Source organism: Phyllostomus hastatus, unplaced genomic scaffold, assembly GCF_019186645.2.
Source record: "Phyllostomus hastatus isolate PE091 unplaced genomic scaffold, TTU_PhHast_1.1 phas_contig_65, whole genome shotgun sequence".
Taxonomy (NCBI): domain Eukaryota; kingdom Metazoa; phylum Chordata; class Mammalia; order Chiroptera; family Phyllostomidae; genus Phyllostomus; species Phyllostomus hastatus.
Genome location: NW_025333932.1, coordinates 9,629,093 through 9,648,714, shown reverse-complemented (window position 1 = coordinate 9,648,714; position 19,622 = coordinate 9,629,093). Strand labels below are relative to the sequence as shown.

At 42.4% G+C, this 19,622-nt stretch overlaps 1 protein-coding gene across 2 annotated transcripts in view; it reads left to right on the top strand.

Moving 5' to 3' along the window:
- Positions 1–7,784: 7,784 nt before the first annotated feature.
- ZNF704 (zinc finger protein 704) overlaps positions 7,785–19,622 on the top strand; it is a 172,174-nt gene continuing 160,336 nt past the window's right edge. For both annotated transcript variants that reach the window (XR_006786957.1, XM_045849393.1), the window contains exon 1: positions 7,785–9,224. Coding sequence is in view for 1 of the 2 variants with exons in the window: in XM_045849393.1 (XP_045705349.1) it covers positions 8,802–9,224 (423 nt within the window). In the remaining variant the exon portion in view is untranslated. The remainder of the gene's footprint in view (positions 9,225–19,622) is intronic.

Below are 19,622 nucleotides of genomic sequence, written 5' to 3'. Positions count from 1 at the left end.
AAAACCTTTAATGATTTTACTCTGGGGAGTGAGAAGTAAGAGAATATCTAGGAGTAAATAGAAGGAAAATGTGCTGAGAATTATCACTCAATTTTCAATGTGCACAAGAAAAGTTGGGGGGTGGGGTGGGGAAAAACAGGGGGGATCTCACAGGACCAAAAGTGTGCCAGGCTGACCCGTCTAAGTAGAAGTTAACACACATAGATGCACACAAATACACACTGTCTTAGCCTGTTCAGGCTTCTAAAACAAAGTGCCATAGATGGGTGGCTTATAAACAACAAACATCTGCTTCTCACAGTTCTGGAGGCTGGGAAGTCCAAGATCAAGGCACCTGCAAAGTCAATGTCTGTTGAGAGGTCACTTTCCCACAGACAGCATGCTTCTCAGTGTCCTTACATGGTAGAAGGGATGAGAGCGCTCTCTCAGTCTCTGTCATAAGGGCACTGATCCCATTCCTGAGGACTCTGCCCTCGTGACATACTGACATCCCAAAGGGCCCACCTCCTAATACTATCACCTTGTGGGTTAGGTTTCAACATATGAATTTAGGGGTTGGGGACAAGAACACACAGATCATAGCACATACCTTTAAACCTTTTAGAAGCATCTCCCTTTTACCACCCATCCCCACCCTTATGACCTATTAGAATAAATGTAAATTTCTTCACCTTTTTTGTGGTTCAGATGTGAAGTGAGCACCCTTGTAAAATGAGAGATACTGTAAGGCCCAAATATGAGCCATCGGGATGATTTTAGGAGATAAAGTGTCATGTAGTTCAGCATAAATGTGTAAAAGCTGAAGAACACTGAGGCAGAATACATTTAGGCTAAATAGAAGAAAACCTCTGATGTGTGGATTATAACATATAATATAGTAAGTTACCAAAGACCCAAGACTCCCCTTATGTTTTCTTGCTGCTCACCCTTCTTGTCCCTTCCTCTTTTTCTCCTTCCTTTTCTGTTCCTCTTCATTTGTCTTCTCTTCCCTCCTCTTAACTTCTGTAAAGGAGCAAGAAACAAGAGTATTTGCAGCAGGTTTTGTTTGAAATTTCAGTCCAGGCCAGGAGTCTGGGGAGTCAGCCACATGTGCCACGTGGAAAGAGGAGGCAAGCCATCAGGTGGCAGCTGTGGCTATGGCTAGGTGAACAGATGTGACCAGTGGAGGCCTTGGGACCCTGGGCTTCAGATGCAAGAGGTGCCAGGACAAGCTTCAATCTTTGTGTCTACAGAGATGAAAGGAAACAATTGCCCATGAGCTCTGCATCCATAGGGGAAAGACTCAAAGACATCAGGCTGTCTGTCTGCCCTCCCTCATCCACGCGAGCTCTGGGCCACACCGACAGCCTCTGTACCTGCAGTGGTTCAGGGGAAGGTCTCTACCTTACGAGTATGGTGAGCATGGAAGAATTTTTTCACTCTTTAATAAATTCTGTCTCTCCTTTTTTTTCTTTCCACATTAACAGGCAAAACAATAATGACAAGAAAATTTACAATGAGCTTTAAAGAAATCCCAGGAACATTTATATCAGCATGTGCTGATGTCCTGTTATATTTTATGGCTTTCTAGACTCTTCTAATAAGTGGCTGGGGTTGATTCAAATATGTCTCCCCCTAGAATAGCTTAAAAAGAAAATAAATGCAGGAATGAAAATGGTATAGAAAAAAATAATACTGGAGGCACAGGGCGTGAATGAGGAACTTTGGACATCTTGTCACCCTCAAACCTGAAAATAGCCTAGTTAGAAGCCTGATGAAGGTAATAAGTGAGAATTGTTAAATACAAACGAATAATTCAAAAACATTAGTCTTTTCAAATTAGGTAGGTAAATGAGAAAACATAGTTATGGTAGTTAGGATTTTGGATTTGCTGCAAAGTTCAAGAATATGACTTCTGTTCCCTTAACTAGTCAGGTTCACCTAAAAAGTGGATTGGGAAAGTAGAAAATGGCCTCTGAAAGGTCTGAGTAAGCATTGTCCAATATCATAGCCATGAGCTAGATGTGGCTATTTAAATTCAATTAAAATTAAATACAATAAAAAGTTTAGTTCCTCATTTACACTAAGCACATTCCAAGTGCTGTATCAGCTCCATGTGGCTCCATTCTGAAATGAAATCCTTCTTCATCTGAGGAGGTCACTGGCAGCAGAAGTCATGGCCAGTGGCTGCCATGATGGGCAGCACAGCAACTGATTCCTTCCATGGTCACAGAACGCTCGAGCAGGTAAACCAATCATATGCTCACATTCATATTGATGTTAACTATGTTAGAAGAGTTAGTTTAGTTAGTTTAGTATTTGAAAAAATGTTGCTAATTAGAGATATTATCATGATGACCTAGAAATAGTTCTATTAGGATGAAAGGATTAAACTGGGTTTATTAACTAAAATACACACAGGAAGGCATGTGATCAGTAACTAAAATAAATAGGAATCAAATCTGAAAATTGAATTTTAAGAGTTCATCTCAATGATAGCACATCCTCTACTATAAGGAAATTATTACTTTAGATAAGCACATAAACAAAATAATGGCAGTTAAAATGAAGCCTTCATGCAAAAAGAAAAATTTTTTAAGAAAACAAGAATTGAAGGAAAGTGATAAGGGATGAAGTCTAGTGCAAGTTAGTACAAATGTTAGGCTAACAGTGATAAGGACTTACAAAATCAGTAAAGAGAGGAAAAGAGAGACCAATAGGCAAATCTAAAGCTTTGGGGAAGAAACAGTTAAAGACAAACAACAAAGCTAAGGAAGTACATACAAAAAATATGATAATAGGATTTTTAAGGTCTAGAGTTCACACAAATGGAAAGGAAAATCCAGACTCTCATAGGCCTGTGGGAAAAGGATAAGAATTCACACAAAGGGAGATAAAGCACAAACTTATGGGAAAAGACTTTTCTTCATTAATGATCAGAAAGGAAAGATGGAAAGAGTGAGATACAATCAAAGCAAAGGATGGAACAGGAGACCAGCCACTTCCCCATGGTTGTCAGAATGTAAATCGAGGCAGCTATTTCCAAGAGCCCTCCAGTAAAATGTACAGAGAAAACGTGCACACCCTTTGACCACTGACTCCACTTCTGATGCTAAGCAAAGAATCCAAAAGGTGCACAGAGCTTTCTGTGCCAAGGTTGACAGCCCCTACTTAGCAAGCAGAACATGGGGAAATCATGCCATCATGGCTTGTCAGAATTTTCTGTAGTAAAAATTAGGCTGTGAAAAGTTTTTACTCTACTTTAAAAGAAATTGGGCAGCATTTGAATACACTGTTTTTCAGAGTCAAAAAAATACAGAAAGTAGGAGCCCTCTTGTGCCCCTTCCTCAATCCCATACACCCACCCCTACCCCTGGAGGCTGAAAGGTGTCTTTCAGACACTTTCCCATCTGTCCATCCATCTTCCTATCAGAAATCACACTATGTGGAAATATAAAATATATTTTGTGGGGTTTGGTTTTGAACACAAATGAAATCATTTTTAACTATTACTTTATCATTTGCCTTTTCTCTTACAAATGTTAGCCCTTTCCCTGTGAGAACACAGAAAGGTGACTTGCTCTTTTGAGGAGCAGAGTAGTGGGTCACATTGTCAGAGGCATCTTTTAAAACCATTCCCCCTTTGATGACTATTTACACTGTTCTTAATATTTTTGCTGTTAAAACCAGTGCTGTATCAGATACCCTGTCCACGCTCCTTTGAGCTCGTGTTTCTCTAGGATGGAGAGCTAGAGGTGGCAATGCTGGCTGCCTTCTGGAGTTATTGTCAACACTGCAGCAGAATACACGAACACCTGTTTCTTCACACTCTCAGTAACACTGAATGTTATCAAAGCTTTAATGTGTCTGCCAGCCTGATAGGTGAATATTATATTGAATTGTTTTAATAATACTGAATTGGTTGTACTCTGCTGTACATTAATCCTTGGTTTCATGATAAAAATGTCTTCTAATCATCTTTCACCTATTTTTAAACTTTTGAATGGTAAATTTATAATAAAATTTAAAGGTCTTTTTTAGTCCAATTTATCAGCCTCTAATTTCATATGCTCTTTAAAATGGCTGTCATTCCTCAGAGATGATAAAAATATTCATGCACTTTTGCTTGTAGTATTTTTATGATTTATTCTGTTCTGCTAGACTAGTTCAAAATCCATCTCCAAGGTATATTGCCACATGTGAAAGAAAAGCTAACATTGTAAAACCAGGTGGAAAAACAGAAAATAATATGTAACAAAAAAGATGCATAGAAAAGAAATTAAAATAAGCATACCAAAACAATAAGCGTGGTTCTTTTTGGGTAGAGAGATTAGATACGATTTTTTTAAATTGTATGTTTCAGATTTTAGATAGTATTGGCTATATTTATAACAACTTTTTTGTTCTTTTTCTGCCCAGTTCAGTACCCATCCTTTAACCATTTATGCATGTGGTTTGAAGGTAACCAATCACAGTGTTCCATGTGTGGCCACTGATGTGGGCTCACGATGCTGACTGGGCCTGCCAGAGTCCTTTACTGGGATTTCCTTAACTGCTGCAAAAGGCAAGGGGCAAACCTGTCCCTGGTCACAAGGCTGACAGGTGTGTGGCCAGAGCTGCTTATAGATCTGCACTATCTGGCACTAGCTGACCAGATAATGAAATAAGTCTCACACACACATGCACATACACACACACACACACACACACACACCTGAAATAGCAAACATGAGTTACCTAAAAAAGAAAATAATTCTAATCCTTTTTATGCACACACAAACACACACACAAATCTAAGTCTCTGGGAAGTATTTTAAAGACATGCATTGAAAGTGTGTTTTGTTGTTAAAGAGATTTGAAATTAATTGCTTGTGGAAGAAACATTTATCTGGGGGGAGGGGCGTTCATGCTTGACTTAGGCAGGCATTTAGCCTGACAGCTGTTAAGAGATGTCTTAATCTATTTTTCATACAGTTGGATGACAGTCATCATCTGAAGTGATTTTTAAGTTTTCCAGAGGTGTGGAAAAACTAACCTTAAAACCTTTATAACCTATTTAAAGGGCAAAATTTTACATTCAGTTTGAAAATAATTTTAAAAAGGACATACTACTCTCCAAGAATCCAGCCACTTAAGGCTCTCAAGGACATCAAAGAGCTGTTGCTGTTGGGTGGGAGGTTGTTGTATCTCTGCACTGGTCACAGTTACATCTCGTGATTTGGGGGATGTGTTACTATTTTCCTGAATTTGAGTTTTTGAAATTTGAACAAAAGATCATATTGAGCCTGATTTTTTTCTTTTGGTACAATTTCTCAGTACATGTGAAAACAATGTTTGGAGCTCAGCACTCAAAGTTCTAAGAGTCATTTAAGATCTGGAGAAACCAGGCCAAGGCAGCCAGTTGCTCTGTGGTTGTGGAATGGAACTTAACTCCAAAGCCCATTCTCAGTCCTGCTCAGCACCTCACAGACCATTCAATCAAAGCATGCAGGACAAAGGGGAAAACAGACCCCACCCACCAAGGAAGGGAGATGAACGTCCATTGCCATGGCCGCTGCTACAAGTGTACATTCAGATTTCACATTACAATTTCTACTGTTCTTATGTTTGTTCTAATATATTTATTGATATTAAATATAATGTAAAAATATAAATAAATATCATAGAAAATAAATGCATCATATGTATAATTATAGGTAGTTATAAGTAAAATATAATTATAATAAATAAATGTAATAATAATAAATCAAGTATATTAAATAGGTCTTAAATATAGTGTTTTTTTATATTAAACCCACAGCTCTCTCTAGCTCTTCCTCTGCTTTACTTTTTCAACAATGATTTCTTAAATTGGACCACCAGATGACGGAGAGGGTGTCCTAGTGGCAAGTATGCCTGGTTTTAGAAGTAATAACATGTGATGTTTAGGGAGCATCGAGGGAAGGAAACAGCAATGACTCCTCTGCACTTGCTTAACATCATGAGGCATTATTTGACTTCAAAGTCCACATCATGAGTGCAGTGTGTCATGAGCCTCTGTCATTAGATATTTCTTGATTCCTGGCAAATTAGATCATTTGATTTTACTTCTCACTGATGTCCTGTAATATCATGAGATTGGTCTTAAATGGCCTGTATGTCCCTGCCCATCTAGATCCTTCTCATCCCTCACAGCCCATCTCAGCCAGCCTCTTCTGTGACATTTGCCTCCACTTAATGGTCCCCATAACAAGGCCAGTCTCTCTCCTTCTCAGAGGGCAGCCTCTCAGGCCTAGTGGGGCCGGGAAATGGGGATATGCATGGGATCTACTGAGGTGGCCTGAGAAAGAGAACAACTGACTTCAAAGCATTTACAGCAATTTTGAAAGAAAGAACAGTGGTGTAAATTAGAACTTTTCCCACTAAACCACAAATACCAAGCATGACTCACTTAATCTTGTTTGTACTGTCAGTTTTCAGGAACATGCTTATTTTCTTTTATCGATGTCAATTTCAGACACAAAAAGCTTTATCCTTGGCTTGACCACAGCCCCTTGATAAAATGTAGTCTGGCTCTAAAAGCACATTTTTGCTAGTTATTGACTGTTCTGAGCTTACCTAAAAGAGAGTCAACTTGTTGTTCTTCGACAATATCCCAAGCTGCTTTGTTTGTGTATTAATATCAACACATTGACTCTAATGAGCCTTAATACAGACCTTCTTGTACCAGCTCTTCTTCTAAGCTGATTACACATATTACACGTATCTGTAGGATAACTTACTATCCTACAAAACAAGTTTACTATTATATAGGGACTGCTATTATCCCTATTTAACAGATGAGGAAACTGAGGCACTGAGAGAGGAGGAGAGGAGTAAGTACATATAGCTGGTAAGTTTCAGAGCCAGGATTGGGATCCAGGTACTTCCCCTCTTGCCTCACACCTTCCTCATCCTTCACCACTGCACCTGTCAGTCAAGCCCTGGCCCTGATCTTTTATTCTTCTGGTCAGAGAAGGACCCTGCTGCCTGTCCCTAAAATCATCTCCCAAACTGACCAAGGCAAATTACTTGCAGTTGAGACGAAAACACTTAGTGGCCCTCCTCCATTCTTTGTAAGCACTCATGGATTTGATTAGTTCAGTTCCTGGCTGGTCCTTACTGTTACACACCCATCTCTTCAAATGCTCAACCTTCTATCTGAAGTCTTAAATGGAATATTTACAAGCGAAGAGTTCAACGGGAAAATACCGTGATATGAAGGGCCTGGAGAAGATGAATCTGGTGCTGGTATGTGGGGGAGAAGAGGAGGGTGTGTGGTTGAAGAAAGGTGTGGAGAAAGCTGGTTGGAAACTTTCATGTGGTAGCCATGAACAGTGTAGGAGGTTTGGGAATGGAAGGGAAGGAGTGGATGCCAGAAGCATTTCAGAGAGAATAGTGGATCCTACCAGTGGACAACTGCCTCTGGGGATACCAGACAGAAGGCAGTTAAAAATGATCCTGCTATTTTTGGCCTGAATGGTTACAATGAGAATGTCATTACCTGAAATAGGTGTATCAGTAAGCCCATCTGATTCAAGGAGAACAAGAAGTTCATTTTATAATCCTTGTCATTGCCCCCATTCAACAGTTGGAAGACACCATAAGTGAGCATTTAATGAGCTCCTTCAAGCATTTCAGAGGGCAGCGTTGTTAGATCTCCAACAGTAATTACGGGAAAGGCAGCTGAGGGTGAGGCCATCTTCCTGGAGGTGCCTGCCATAGTACCGAGTGAGTTAGGTGTCCCCCCAGGCCTCACCTACAGAGGTGGAATTTGGCATGTGATGTGAGTGTAAAGGGCATGGCTTACCAAATAACCTAACCTCATACAGTAGCCAGTGGCTTTTCTGTGTCACACCTAAAAATCCTCGGAAAATGAGTCATTAGTTATACAGCGAACAGTTTATTGGTTTCCAAGCTTGATCTCATTTCATACTTTTTTTCTTTAAATAACAAATTCAAGCAGTCTGGAACAGGCCATCCTGTTTCTTTCTCCAAAGGCCCTGACAGCGAACAGAAATCTTGGCGTGTAGCAGCTGTAACCAAGCACTCCAGGTAGGAATTCAGAAATAAAAGCTGAAAGTAAAGACTTCACAAGGGCCCAGATTGCTTGATAGGCAGGGCCTAGAAGGGTGCACTCAGAGACGGACAGATGGGCAGGCAACGCCATGAACGTGTTTCAAGAATCCAGATGAGTCTAGTGACTCTAGGGACTAACCCCAAATTTCCGATGGGGGCACCTTCCCTGATAGCACAGACGCTCAGGAGCTGCCATCACGCAGAAACAATTCAAATTTAACTTGGCGGGGGCAAATTTCTTCCTTCAGAGTCTTACTTTGACAACCCAAGCAGCAGCGAAGTGCTAGGCCCTCCATCCACAGGGAGTCGCCGGCTCGGGCTGGGGGAGGCGGCCGGCGTTGGCCCGGCCTCTCGTAAGCCCTGGATCTGGAAAACATGGGTCGGGGAGTAGTCCAGTCCGGGTTTTGCCGACTCGGGGGCCGGGGCTGCGGGGAGGGCGGCGAGCGGGAGCTGTGGCAGCGGCGCCGACAGCTCGCGCCGGGGCGGCCGCTGTAGGCCGGAGAGGCGCAGGCCCGGCCGCCGGCCGCGTGGGGCGCAGCTCGGCTGGCGGCTCCAGGGCAGCGGCGGCGTTGGAGGTGTTAGCGCACGGCTAGAGCACACCCACCCCCATCCCGCCGTAGCCCCGCCTTAGCCCAGCAGCCCGGGCCGGCGTGCTTCCCGGCAACAGCAAGAGGAGCCGCCACAGGGGGAGGGAGTGGAGGGGAGGGGACAGCTCAGCTGCAGGCATGCAGGCGCGCCGCCTGGCCAAGCGCTCCAGCCTGGGCGGCCGCCGTGGGGGCTCCGCGCTGCAACCCTCGGGCTCGGCGCCCGAGATCGGGAGGCCGCCACTGCCCCTGCCGCCGCCACGGAGTGCGGGGACAGGTCTCCCTCGGGCCTCCGGGGCCATCGCGTCGCCGGTGCTGCTGCTGCTGGGCGAGGAGGACGAAGACGAAGAGGGCGCGAGCCGTAGGCGGCGGGGTCTCGGGCGGGTGCCGGAGAAGCCCCGAGGGGGCGCGGAGGAGGACGATGACGAATACGAGGAGGACGACGAAGAGGGGGTCATCGAGGTGGTGGATGGCGACGAGGAGGACGAGGACAGCGAGGAGCGCTTCCTGCCCCTCGGCCCTGGCCGCGCGGTCCCCAGGGGCCCGGCCCGGGGTGTGGTGAAGGTGAGTGCGGGGCAGGCGAGGGACAAGCAGACAGAGGATGGCACAGTCAGGGGAGGAGAAGGCCAGGGAGGGGCCCAAGGGCTCGGGAGGGAACCGCCCGGGGAGGGGCCGGGGAGGGGTGTGTCAGGCGGGGAGGGGTGTGTCAGGCGCATCGACTGCGCGGGTCTTGTGAGCCCTGCCGGTCCAGGCCCCAATACAGACCGCCGCTGCCCCTTCCTCAAAGGCCGAGTCTCGTGCGGGTGCAGGAAAGCGCCACTTGTCCCGGTGAGGTCGGGAACTTGGAGTTGGGATGAGGTAGGCGCGGGTTTGCACCCGTTAGGGACAGGCAAGGCAGGAGGGGTGAGACATCATCCAGGAAGCAGGAATATCCCCTGTCCTGGATTTGAGGGCTAGTCTGGCTCATTGCTACCATCAGCAGTTTGTCCTGTCCATCTCAGCCCCTCTCCATCCCAGAACAATTGTTTCGGAGTTTCCATCCCAGGCACTGGGAGGGAACCAGTGAGTCCAGTGCAGGCACAACCAAGCCGGTGGTTTCTACATGCATTTTACTGGCAGCGTTGGCAGTGCCTCCTGCCCTCCCCTGTTTAAACTTGACATTGTTTAGCATTTTGGCTTCTTTCTCTCCTCAAAATTGCAAATGAGTAAAAAGGAGGAAATTGAGAAAATTGGAGGTAGGGTGGGGTGGATTTGGCATTGAAAATGAACGTGAGTGTGTGCTGAGGATTCCAGCGAAGTCCCTGTGCACTGAAGCACCGACCTCGTTCGGTTTCTGTATCTTCAGGAGATAAGGGGTTTATTATTACACAACTGACTGGCTGGGCTTGCAGGCATGCGATTGGACAAGACGAACCAGGCTGAGGCTCTGCACAGTGTGTGTTGCTAAGAAGTTTTGAGGGCAGCAAGTGGTAAGAAGGGAGAGAGTGCTTTTTCTCAACAGTGGATCTTAAAGTCAACTGCATAAACCGCTTACTGGAGTTTTCAGGAGATTTGGGTATATTAGCTAGGAAAAATACTTAAACAATTGAGTTTAATAGCCACTTAAATTTTTTCCCCCTGGAGCTTGCGTAAAAGTTGCCTCCTTAAAGCATGAAATTGTAGTTCCAAAGAAACTTTAAATATTAACATTTAGAAGAGCTTCAGAGTAGGTATGGTCACAGATTTCTTTCCTAGACCACCCTGGAAATATCTGCTCTGGGAATGAGAAGTTTTCAGCAAGTAGTCATTTGGGGAGATAGTTTTGACAGTTACTTGTTGAACTCCAGACCATGACCACACTCATTACCATGGCCTGTTAGAAAGCCTGCCTGCATTGGATGGCTGTAGGACATAGCTGGGTTGGAACTAAGTCATATGGCATCAGTGACATTGAGGAATAGAAGAAATGAATCTTTAGCATTTTTGTCCAGAAATACTGAAAATATTCTTTGTGGTTTGAACAGTGCTTGAACAATTTGTGATTAAAAATTAATTATAATTTATGCTCTGTGACCCAAGCAAACACAATGTAGGGGGAGAAATCAAATCTATAAATACAGAATAACTAGGGTATGATAATTTAACATTATCAAAAAAGATTTTTCACATCTCCTAACAAATTTGTTATATTCTTTCAAAATGGGTTTTATTTTATAATGTTTGGTTTGCTCACTTTTCAGAAATGTATATATTGAGTAGGTTGAGGTATAATTTATATATAAGTTTTACTGCTTTTCAGCCATTTTGACATTGAATCTGAAGAGATTTTTCTAATGGAATGTAACAGGACATTTCATTATAAATGCATATAACAATGTCCACATCATGCATACATACATACATATAGATATATATGCATTCATTTATTCAAATATTTATTGAGCACCTATGAGGTGCCAGGCACTATTCTGAAACACAGAAGTATGCTCCTTCCATATACTTACATCTGGTGAGAGTAGTCATAGCAACAATCAAATCAACAGATAAATAAGCATGGTTGCCTGAGATTGTGATACATGATGAGAGGGAAATGGTAATGTTGGTATCAGAGTCTAGGAGGAAGAGAATGCTGTTATGGGGGAGACCTCCCTGAAGGGGACATATTTGATCTGAGATCCAAGCCATGCAGCTTGAAAGGAAGATGCTTCCGGAAAGAAAGAATAACAATTGCAAAAGTATTTTTTTAATGTTTGCTTTTTTTCAAAGATTTTATTTATTTATTTTTAGAGAGGAAATGGAGGGAGAAAGAGAGAAAGAGAGAGAGAAACATCAATGTGCAGTTGCTGGTCATGGCCTGCAACCCAGGCATGTACCCTGACTGGGAATCAAACCTGCGACATTTTGGTTCGCAGCCTGTGCTCAATCCACTGAGCTACGCCAGCCAGGGCTACAATTGCAAAAGTATCGATGTGAGAAGGAGGAAAGTCCCAGTGAGTGTGACTGGGACTTGATAGGTTGGAAATACACCAAGGAGGCAGGTCAGGGCCAGCAACATAGAACCTGGCTGGCCTTTTGAAAGTAGATTGCAAAGATTTGGGAAAGTTTTAAACAGTAAAGGCATACAAGATTGCTTGTGTTCCTAAAAGGCCATGCAGTATGGAGTACAGTGGACAGCAGGGAGAAGCAGGAGGCCAGCTAGGTGCTGTAGTTCAAGAGAGAGGTAAGGGCAGTGTTCTCTATGTTAACAGGAGGGAATTAGAGGGGAGTGAACAGAGTCAGAATCTATTGTGACAATTGACCTGCAAGAACTTGCTGATGTAAGGGTGGGGGAGGAGGAAAGAGAATCCATGATGAGGCCCCCATGTGAATGTTGGTTAGATGTGCCATTCATTGCAGTTGGGAAAACTGGGAAAACAACAGATTTGGGGGAGGGAACAGAGTCATATTTTGGACATGTTACATCTGAGATGACAGTTAAACACCCAAGTGGAAGCTGCAATTCCTATGGCTATAGGATGTGGAGCAGAGGGGAAAGGTCAGGGCTGGAGAGAAACATTTGGGAGTCACCAGCACGTTGAGGTCATTAAAGCTGGAGCTAGAGAGGAAGTGACCATGACAGGAAAACCAGGCCCAGACCCTGTGGCTTAGTGCTGCTTGGAGAGCAGGTTTGAATGTAGGAGAAGGCAGCAACCATGAATGACAGAAAACTGGGGAATGTGAAGACCAGTTAGCTAAGAGAAGAAATAGTTCTGAAAATGGGGCATGCTAAGTGGTGCTGAATACTGGCTGGGATATTGAATAAGATAAGGATCGAGGCATGTGCATTCAGATTTGATAATGTGGAACTTGTTGGTGTCTTTGGCAAAAGAATGTGAATCAGTGATGTGGCTAGCATTGGCTAAGCAGTGAATGGAGTTGAGGACACAGTGAGACACATGGAAAACTCTTTTACAAGTTTTTCTGGAAAGGAGAGCAGAGAGAAGCAGAGCATCTAGAGGGCATGTGGTCTTGATTTATTCTTTATTTTTGACAGGATACAGTAGACTCTAGTGTATGATGGGACTATCTAGTAAAGGACAAGCATATTTGTTTTCTATTGCAGTGTAACTAAGTATCATAAACTTTTTAACTTACAACAGACGTTACTTACAACAGATATCTACCAGTTAGGAGTCCAAGCTCGATGTCCCTGGGTCTGTGCTAAGTCACACAGGCTGCAGTCCAGGTGTTGGGTGGGCTGTGTTCTCATCCTGAGGCTGCACTGGGAAAGAGGAGCTGCCTTCTGAGCTCACCCAGGTTATCAGCAGAATTCACTCCCTTGCATCTATAGGTCTGAGCATCCCAGATTCTTGCTGGTGTTCACCTTCAGCTCCTAGAGTCCCTCTTTTCACTGACAGTACTTTGTCAAGTGGGCTTCCTTGACTCAGCCTCTTACTTCATCAAGCCAGCAAGGAAGATCTTATCTCCTGTCTGCTAGTGAGCTGGAGTCTCATATAATGCACTATAATCACAGGAGCAATAAAACTGTCATCTTTGCTATTGGTTAGAAGTGAGTCCTGGGTTCCACCCGCACTTAGGGCATGCATACCAGGAGTTGAGGGTCATTGGGGGGATCACTTAGGGAGGAACAAAAGATGCAGAGAAAAGAGGAGTAATTTCAGGGTGACACTCTTTGGAAAAGCCATAGGGGAGGGAATGTGGACCCCAAGGATGGGTCAACTTTTGAAGGAAGTAAGAGCCCTTTGCCCATTGAATTATAGAGAAGGTGGAGACAGTGAGTGCAGGTACGGGTAGTTATATATCAGATGATCCTATGGCTTCTGTTTCCCCCACACAGCAGGAGGGAAGGTCGTCAGCTGAGGGTGAAGGAGGTTTGAAGTAGAGTTGATGGTGTGACATAGTGTGAGAGAGAGTGGAGAAAAGACATACTAGGGAGATAAACAGAGTTGCCAGGCTCTCCCAAAAGACCCATCTGGTATTTGTGGTTCCAGGTATATAATTTTCCCAACTTCATTCCATCAACCCATGCATTAAATAATAACAATACAGAGAATCCCAGTAAACAGTTATTGAGAGCTTACTATGGTCAGTTCAGGTCTAAGTGTATCGTCTCTTTTAAACTTGATTATATACCCATGAGTCATCTGGCATTACTATCATCATCCTCATTTTACAGAAGTGATGAGCAGTTTTCTTAAAGATATGCAGGTGTTGAGTGACAGAGCACCCTTGTGCCTTAGGCTTCACTGTCTCCTGTAGACAAAGCAGATGGCTGGATTCAGTAGGAATGCAGTTTAGCCAGGTGGGATCTAAGAAACATGGGAACAGGAGGGGGTGAGGGATGGTGATGAAGTCATGGGTCAGTGAATCGGAGAAAACAGAATAAACCAATAAAATTTTTAAAAATGGAAGTAAAATGCAGGGCAATTTGGGTTCTAAAATAACATTATGGCAAATGGATATTTGCTTACTACTTGTGAGCCAGGAAATGAACTGAACTGACTGGTTTGAAGGAGGGTCTCATGAGACAGTATGACTTGGGAATCAACATGGCCCCATTTTCCAAATGAGGAAACTGACTTAGAAGTGAAATGGCACATCTGAGTCAATGTGGGCCAAGTGGCAGCATGGGCCATGTCCACAGCCTGTGCTTTCAATCATTCCACTGGATTCACTGGACTATCCCTATATTTATTTAGGATTTATATGCCCATTTATTTCCAGGAGGATTAAAAGATTGCTAAGGAAATGGAGGAGTAAATGCTAGTATCTGAGATGTGTTGCTGAATTGCTACAATGGACACTAACGTAGGCTTTCAATGAGACAAGAGAAACTTTGTATTGTATGGTTTTCAGTTTCTGACCAAAAAAATCTTAAGCATTTATCTTCAATGGTAAGATCCCACCTCCTACTCTCACAGGAAAGAAAAACTAACTTTCTGGGCCTTTACGTAAGAAATAGTGAGTAGCAGATTAAACAGTATTAAAGAGAGGAAGGATTCTATAATATATTGTTACACAGCAAAGGCCAAGCAGTAGGAGGCTGAGATAATAAGGCCCAGGTCTATGATGCTGTGGATTAGTTCAGAGTCCAGGACTAGAGACTACAGGGATAGATAATTTGCTGGGATAATATGTTTAGGAAAAACCTGGACATGAAAGAGAGCTAGGCATGCTATCAAGATTTCCTCTGGTGAAAAACTGGGAAGAAAGGCTTTTAAGTGAGATACTAAATGTTGAAGTTCCCACTTTCAGTGCTCAACAAATATTAATGGAATGGAATCTCCTTCCTGTGTGCCAGCTCTTTAGGGATGGTTAACATGACTATCAGACTATCTCTTGAGTATCAGATGACTGTAAGAAGCCTTTGGCAAGGCTGTACCACAAACACTGAATTCCAATTTGCTAACAAGTACGTGTCTTGCAAATAGTCTGTGTTGGCTGCAGCAAAAGGCATGTACATAAGATACCAGTCAAAGTTGTCATTCACTGCGGAAGTTGGACGAGAAACAGATTATCTAGCAATCCAATACCCTCATTTGAGACGATGAAGGTGAAATGCTGTATCCACCTGGGCTGGTGGCAAGGCAGGTGGGGAGGGATTAGAGCCCCAGTCCTCCAGTCCAAGTTATCACCATCTTCACTGGGTTAGTTCCCTGGGTCTGGAAAAATTTGCACTTCACTTCCTTATATCTGCAGGAAGAAAAATCACAGTTTTCTCAAGTGATTTACCACTCATTGCTAATCAAATTCTGTTTTTGGAAAGTTCTTCCTTCATAAAGTACCTCAGGTAAAGGCAGCTCACCTGTGGCTGTGGTCCAGTGGGTGGGGCCCTTTCAGGGAGCCCACAGCCTGAAGAATTCCTGCCAAGTTGCCTAGAAAGAGCCCCCTTTCTCTTTACCCCTGTGATTAGCTCTACTGAGAGACCTAGCTTGGCTCCTACAGTTTGGGATGTAATTGTGATATATTCCCTAAAATAATTGTAGCCAAACAACCTATATGAAGATGATGATATGGTTTGGCCAGGAGGTAATTCCTGAATGGCTAGTCAAGGATCATTGAATTTCGCAAAAAGTTGCTCTCATTTATTGAATGGGAGGGAATATAATATAAATAACACTGAGATTTGTCAAGTGGAATCAGAGTGGTCAAATTCTAACACTTCATTGAAGTGTTTTGAAAATTCTAGTGTTAGTTTGTACAATAGGGCAAACAGGCTCGACTCTAAAGTCTGGAAGGAGAGATTGTCATTTTAGGGTAAGAACTTGGCAGTAACACACAGGAGGGTTTCATTCATCCTGCAGAACACCAGGGGACCTTGACTGCAAGAGCTGCAAGGGCCTTCCCTGCACATTGCTCCGTGAGGGCTGGCTCAAAGTGCCTCATTCCCACACTGCACGGTGACACATGTGCTCTCCTCACATTCTTGTCATGATGGATGGATAAGCAAAAATAAAATCTCCCTGGTCTCGGACTAATTGGGCATGGCTAGTCAGACTTCGTAATGCCAAAAGTGCACTGACATTCTAAATTCAATCCAATTTTTAAAAAGTCTATGTGTCTTGAAATGCCATGTGAAAAAACCTGAAGACAGGATAATTTCAGTTTATTAATAACCTTCATTGTGGCTCATTAGTGAGATGGAGAAAACAGGCTTGAGTCAAAACAGCTGATCCCACTGACTGCTCCCTAGCCCACTGTTACCTCTGCGTGTATCAAGAAATTATGTAACAAGCTCTGGGTTCAAATGCTGGCTTCTCCACTTGTTAGTTGTGTGGCTTTATCAGGTTACTTGAGGTCTCTATGCTTTAGTGTTATCAAATACAATTGGGATAACATTGCTCTGTCATAGTTGATTGTGATGAGTATGGTCCAGAGACCCCCTGAAACTAGACCTTGATGGCAATTTATTTCCTTTGTGGTTTCAGAAAGGAAGATGTTATGAAATTTTGTTCATAACAAAATAACATAAGTAATTTTGACTATTCCAACCCCCTCCTGGGTCCAGGCTAGCAAGGCAGCTCAGAGAGCTGCTTCCTGGAGTGACTCTGACTTTATTTGTCTGAACTCCGTGGGGTGCCATCGTGCAGGGCCCCTTTCAGCTCAGGAAGCAGCAACTCACTTGCCTACTTGTGCAAAGAGAATAGAAAATTTCTGCCTCTCAGGTTCTTCAGGCTGCTCAGATCTGTACCTCTCTATTGGAGAAAACCTGGAGGTCATCCTGAGGGGTGGGGATGGGCTGACCACACATGTTAATCTGTGTCGCCAAAAGCTGCCATGGCAGCACAGTGATGTCACCTCCCACCCCTACCTGGCATGTGGCTGAGATGGAGGCATGGGTTTGCTTTTCTCTTCTCTGCTTTGGTGTAAGGACCTGCTGTACTTTTGTTAGGCGAAGAAGCCCTTCTTTGTTCTTTGGGTAGATGGGGATGCCTAGCACAAAGTTATTCTAAACTCTTGTACCTACTTTCTTCTGCTACTAGGGAGACATCTAGAAGGGTGAGATAAGGGCTGGGTGGCTGAACAACGTGGAGAAATTCCAGCTAAGAACAGAGAGACAGATTTTTTAAAGTTAGAAAACATTCTAACAATTGGAAGAGTCATACAACACCCATATGCCTATAAAGAAGTCACTGATCCTAGACACCAAGAGTCTGTTGCATTTATGAGGAGGTGAATATAGATTGTATCATTTGCTGTTTATTGGACTGTGGAGGCTTTTCCTTTCCTAGGGCATCTTTCCCTTGGGATACATTTTGGGAAATATTGGCTTATAATTATTTTTCTAAATGGGAAATTCATGGATAAGTGGTTTATACTTGCAATAAATAATGAAAACTGCATTATTAAAGAAATACATTGTCACATGCATGGAAAGCTTAAAATGTTATTAGTAGGTCATATAGGCTTTGAAATACTTTTCCTTATAAGCTGAAAATTTCTCCAGTATCAAGTATCTTAGAAAGGGGAGTATTTCACATAAAATTTCACTTGTATACCTGTGAATACTATTCTCATGTGCAAAGTTTAAAAACTGATGGAAAATACATTTTCTTGGTAAATCAGGGCCCACAGTGGGTCTAGTTGGGGGACAGGAACTGTGAGAAGTAATCAGAACAGAATTAATTAGTGTCAGAAAGCATGGAATCACAAGCATTTATGTGTAGGAAAGTGTATTTAACAATGTTTCCCACATTCTAAAAGAGAAAACATGGAAAATATCAGAATACTCTAAATGAGAATAGCATATAGATTCACTGGGATACCAGGACTGACACATTTTCTGTCAACGACAGCATTTGGAACACTGAATACCTCATGTCAGGACTCTTTATTGGCTACTGTCCAATGTGTGTTCAGTATTACACAACATTTAATGGTATAATTTATAGAGGGACATCAATGCTGCCTTCATTTGATCCTCCTGGTAATCTTGAAAAGTAGATATTTTTATCTCCAATTTTATAGATGTGGGAAATAAGCTCCAGGAAAGAATGAGGCAGTTCCCATGGAAAAAAAAAAGATATATATGAGGTAATTATATTTCAAATGACATAGATATTTGTCAAACATTTTAGTGAACATTTGGAACAACAGATTTAAAAAAATAACTGGAATTGGTACCTAAGCAGCAATGGGATTTGGAGCTTTATCTTGAAGTAAATTATCAATTAAAACAATGTGAAATGTAATTTTTGAGGGTTGTCATAAATACTTCCACACAGCTTGCACTTGCTTAACAAGTCAGATACAAGTGGTTACTGAAGACGCCACCTCACTAACATCTATTAACTTGAGTTAGGGTCCAAAGTTTAGTTTAACAAACTTTTTTTTGAAAATGTAGGCTTGAAAATGTTTTCAATTAGCAGGTTCACATACTTGCAACGCGAAACTAGTTTAACAAAATATTAGAAAAATAGTGGAAACATTAGAATAAGGATCTTAGAACTTATAATAATAAATATGTGGAGAGTATATGAAATAAAAATAGCCTCATTTCATCAAATATTAGATGCAATAAAAATTATCTAAGAAAAGGGGGAAGATGTACTGAACACTCTAATGTTTTAGAGTGGGGAACAGATGAGTGGCAATAAGAGAGGAGCCACTTGGATGCTTGAAAGAACTTCAGGCAGGCTTTACAGAAGCAAACCAGGGGCTGCTATTTGCATTTCTTGTTATAAGTGCTTAGTGGGTGTTTGAGAGGTATGTTTGTTCTTTTATTCAACATTGTGCTGAAAGTTTGGCCAGTGTAATAAGGCAAGAAAAATAAATGAAAGGCATAAAGATTAGGAGGAAAAAGTCAAACTATCTCAATTTGGAGGTGATATGATCATTTATAGAGAAAACCCCAAGGAATCAATAAAATCAGTAGAAATGATCAGTGAACTTAGCAAGGTCACAGTATACAAGGCCAGTTTACAGAAACAATTGTATGCACTACATTTGGAAAATGAAATTTAAAAAATATTAACAGTAGTATCAAAAACTAAATACTCAGGGATAAAATTAATGAAAATACACAAAAGAGATGTGTGAAATCTATGATTTGATGAGAGTAATCAAGGAAGAACTAAATAAATGAATTGATAAACCATGTTTAAATAGCAAATTCAATATGGTTAAGATGTCAGTTCTCCACAATTTGATATATAGATTCAATACCATCCCAATCAAAATCTCAGCAGGACTTTCATAGATGTCCATGGGAATGCAAAATAACTATAATAGAAAACTCATGAAAAATAAGAACAAAATTGGAGGACCTACTCTACTTAATTTTAGGGCTCAGATAGAGTCATGCAACAAAATAGAGAGCTTCCAAATAAATCTGTACAGAAATGGCTCAAGAAAGGCCCTGACTGACGTGGCTCAGTGGATTGGGCATCATCCCGCGAACTGAAAGGTCTCTGCTGTGGGCCAGATCAAAGTTTCTTTCCCTTTCTTTCTCCCTCCCTTCCCCTTTCTCTAAAAATAAATAAA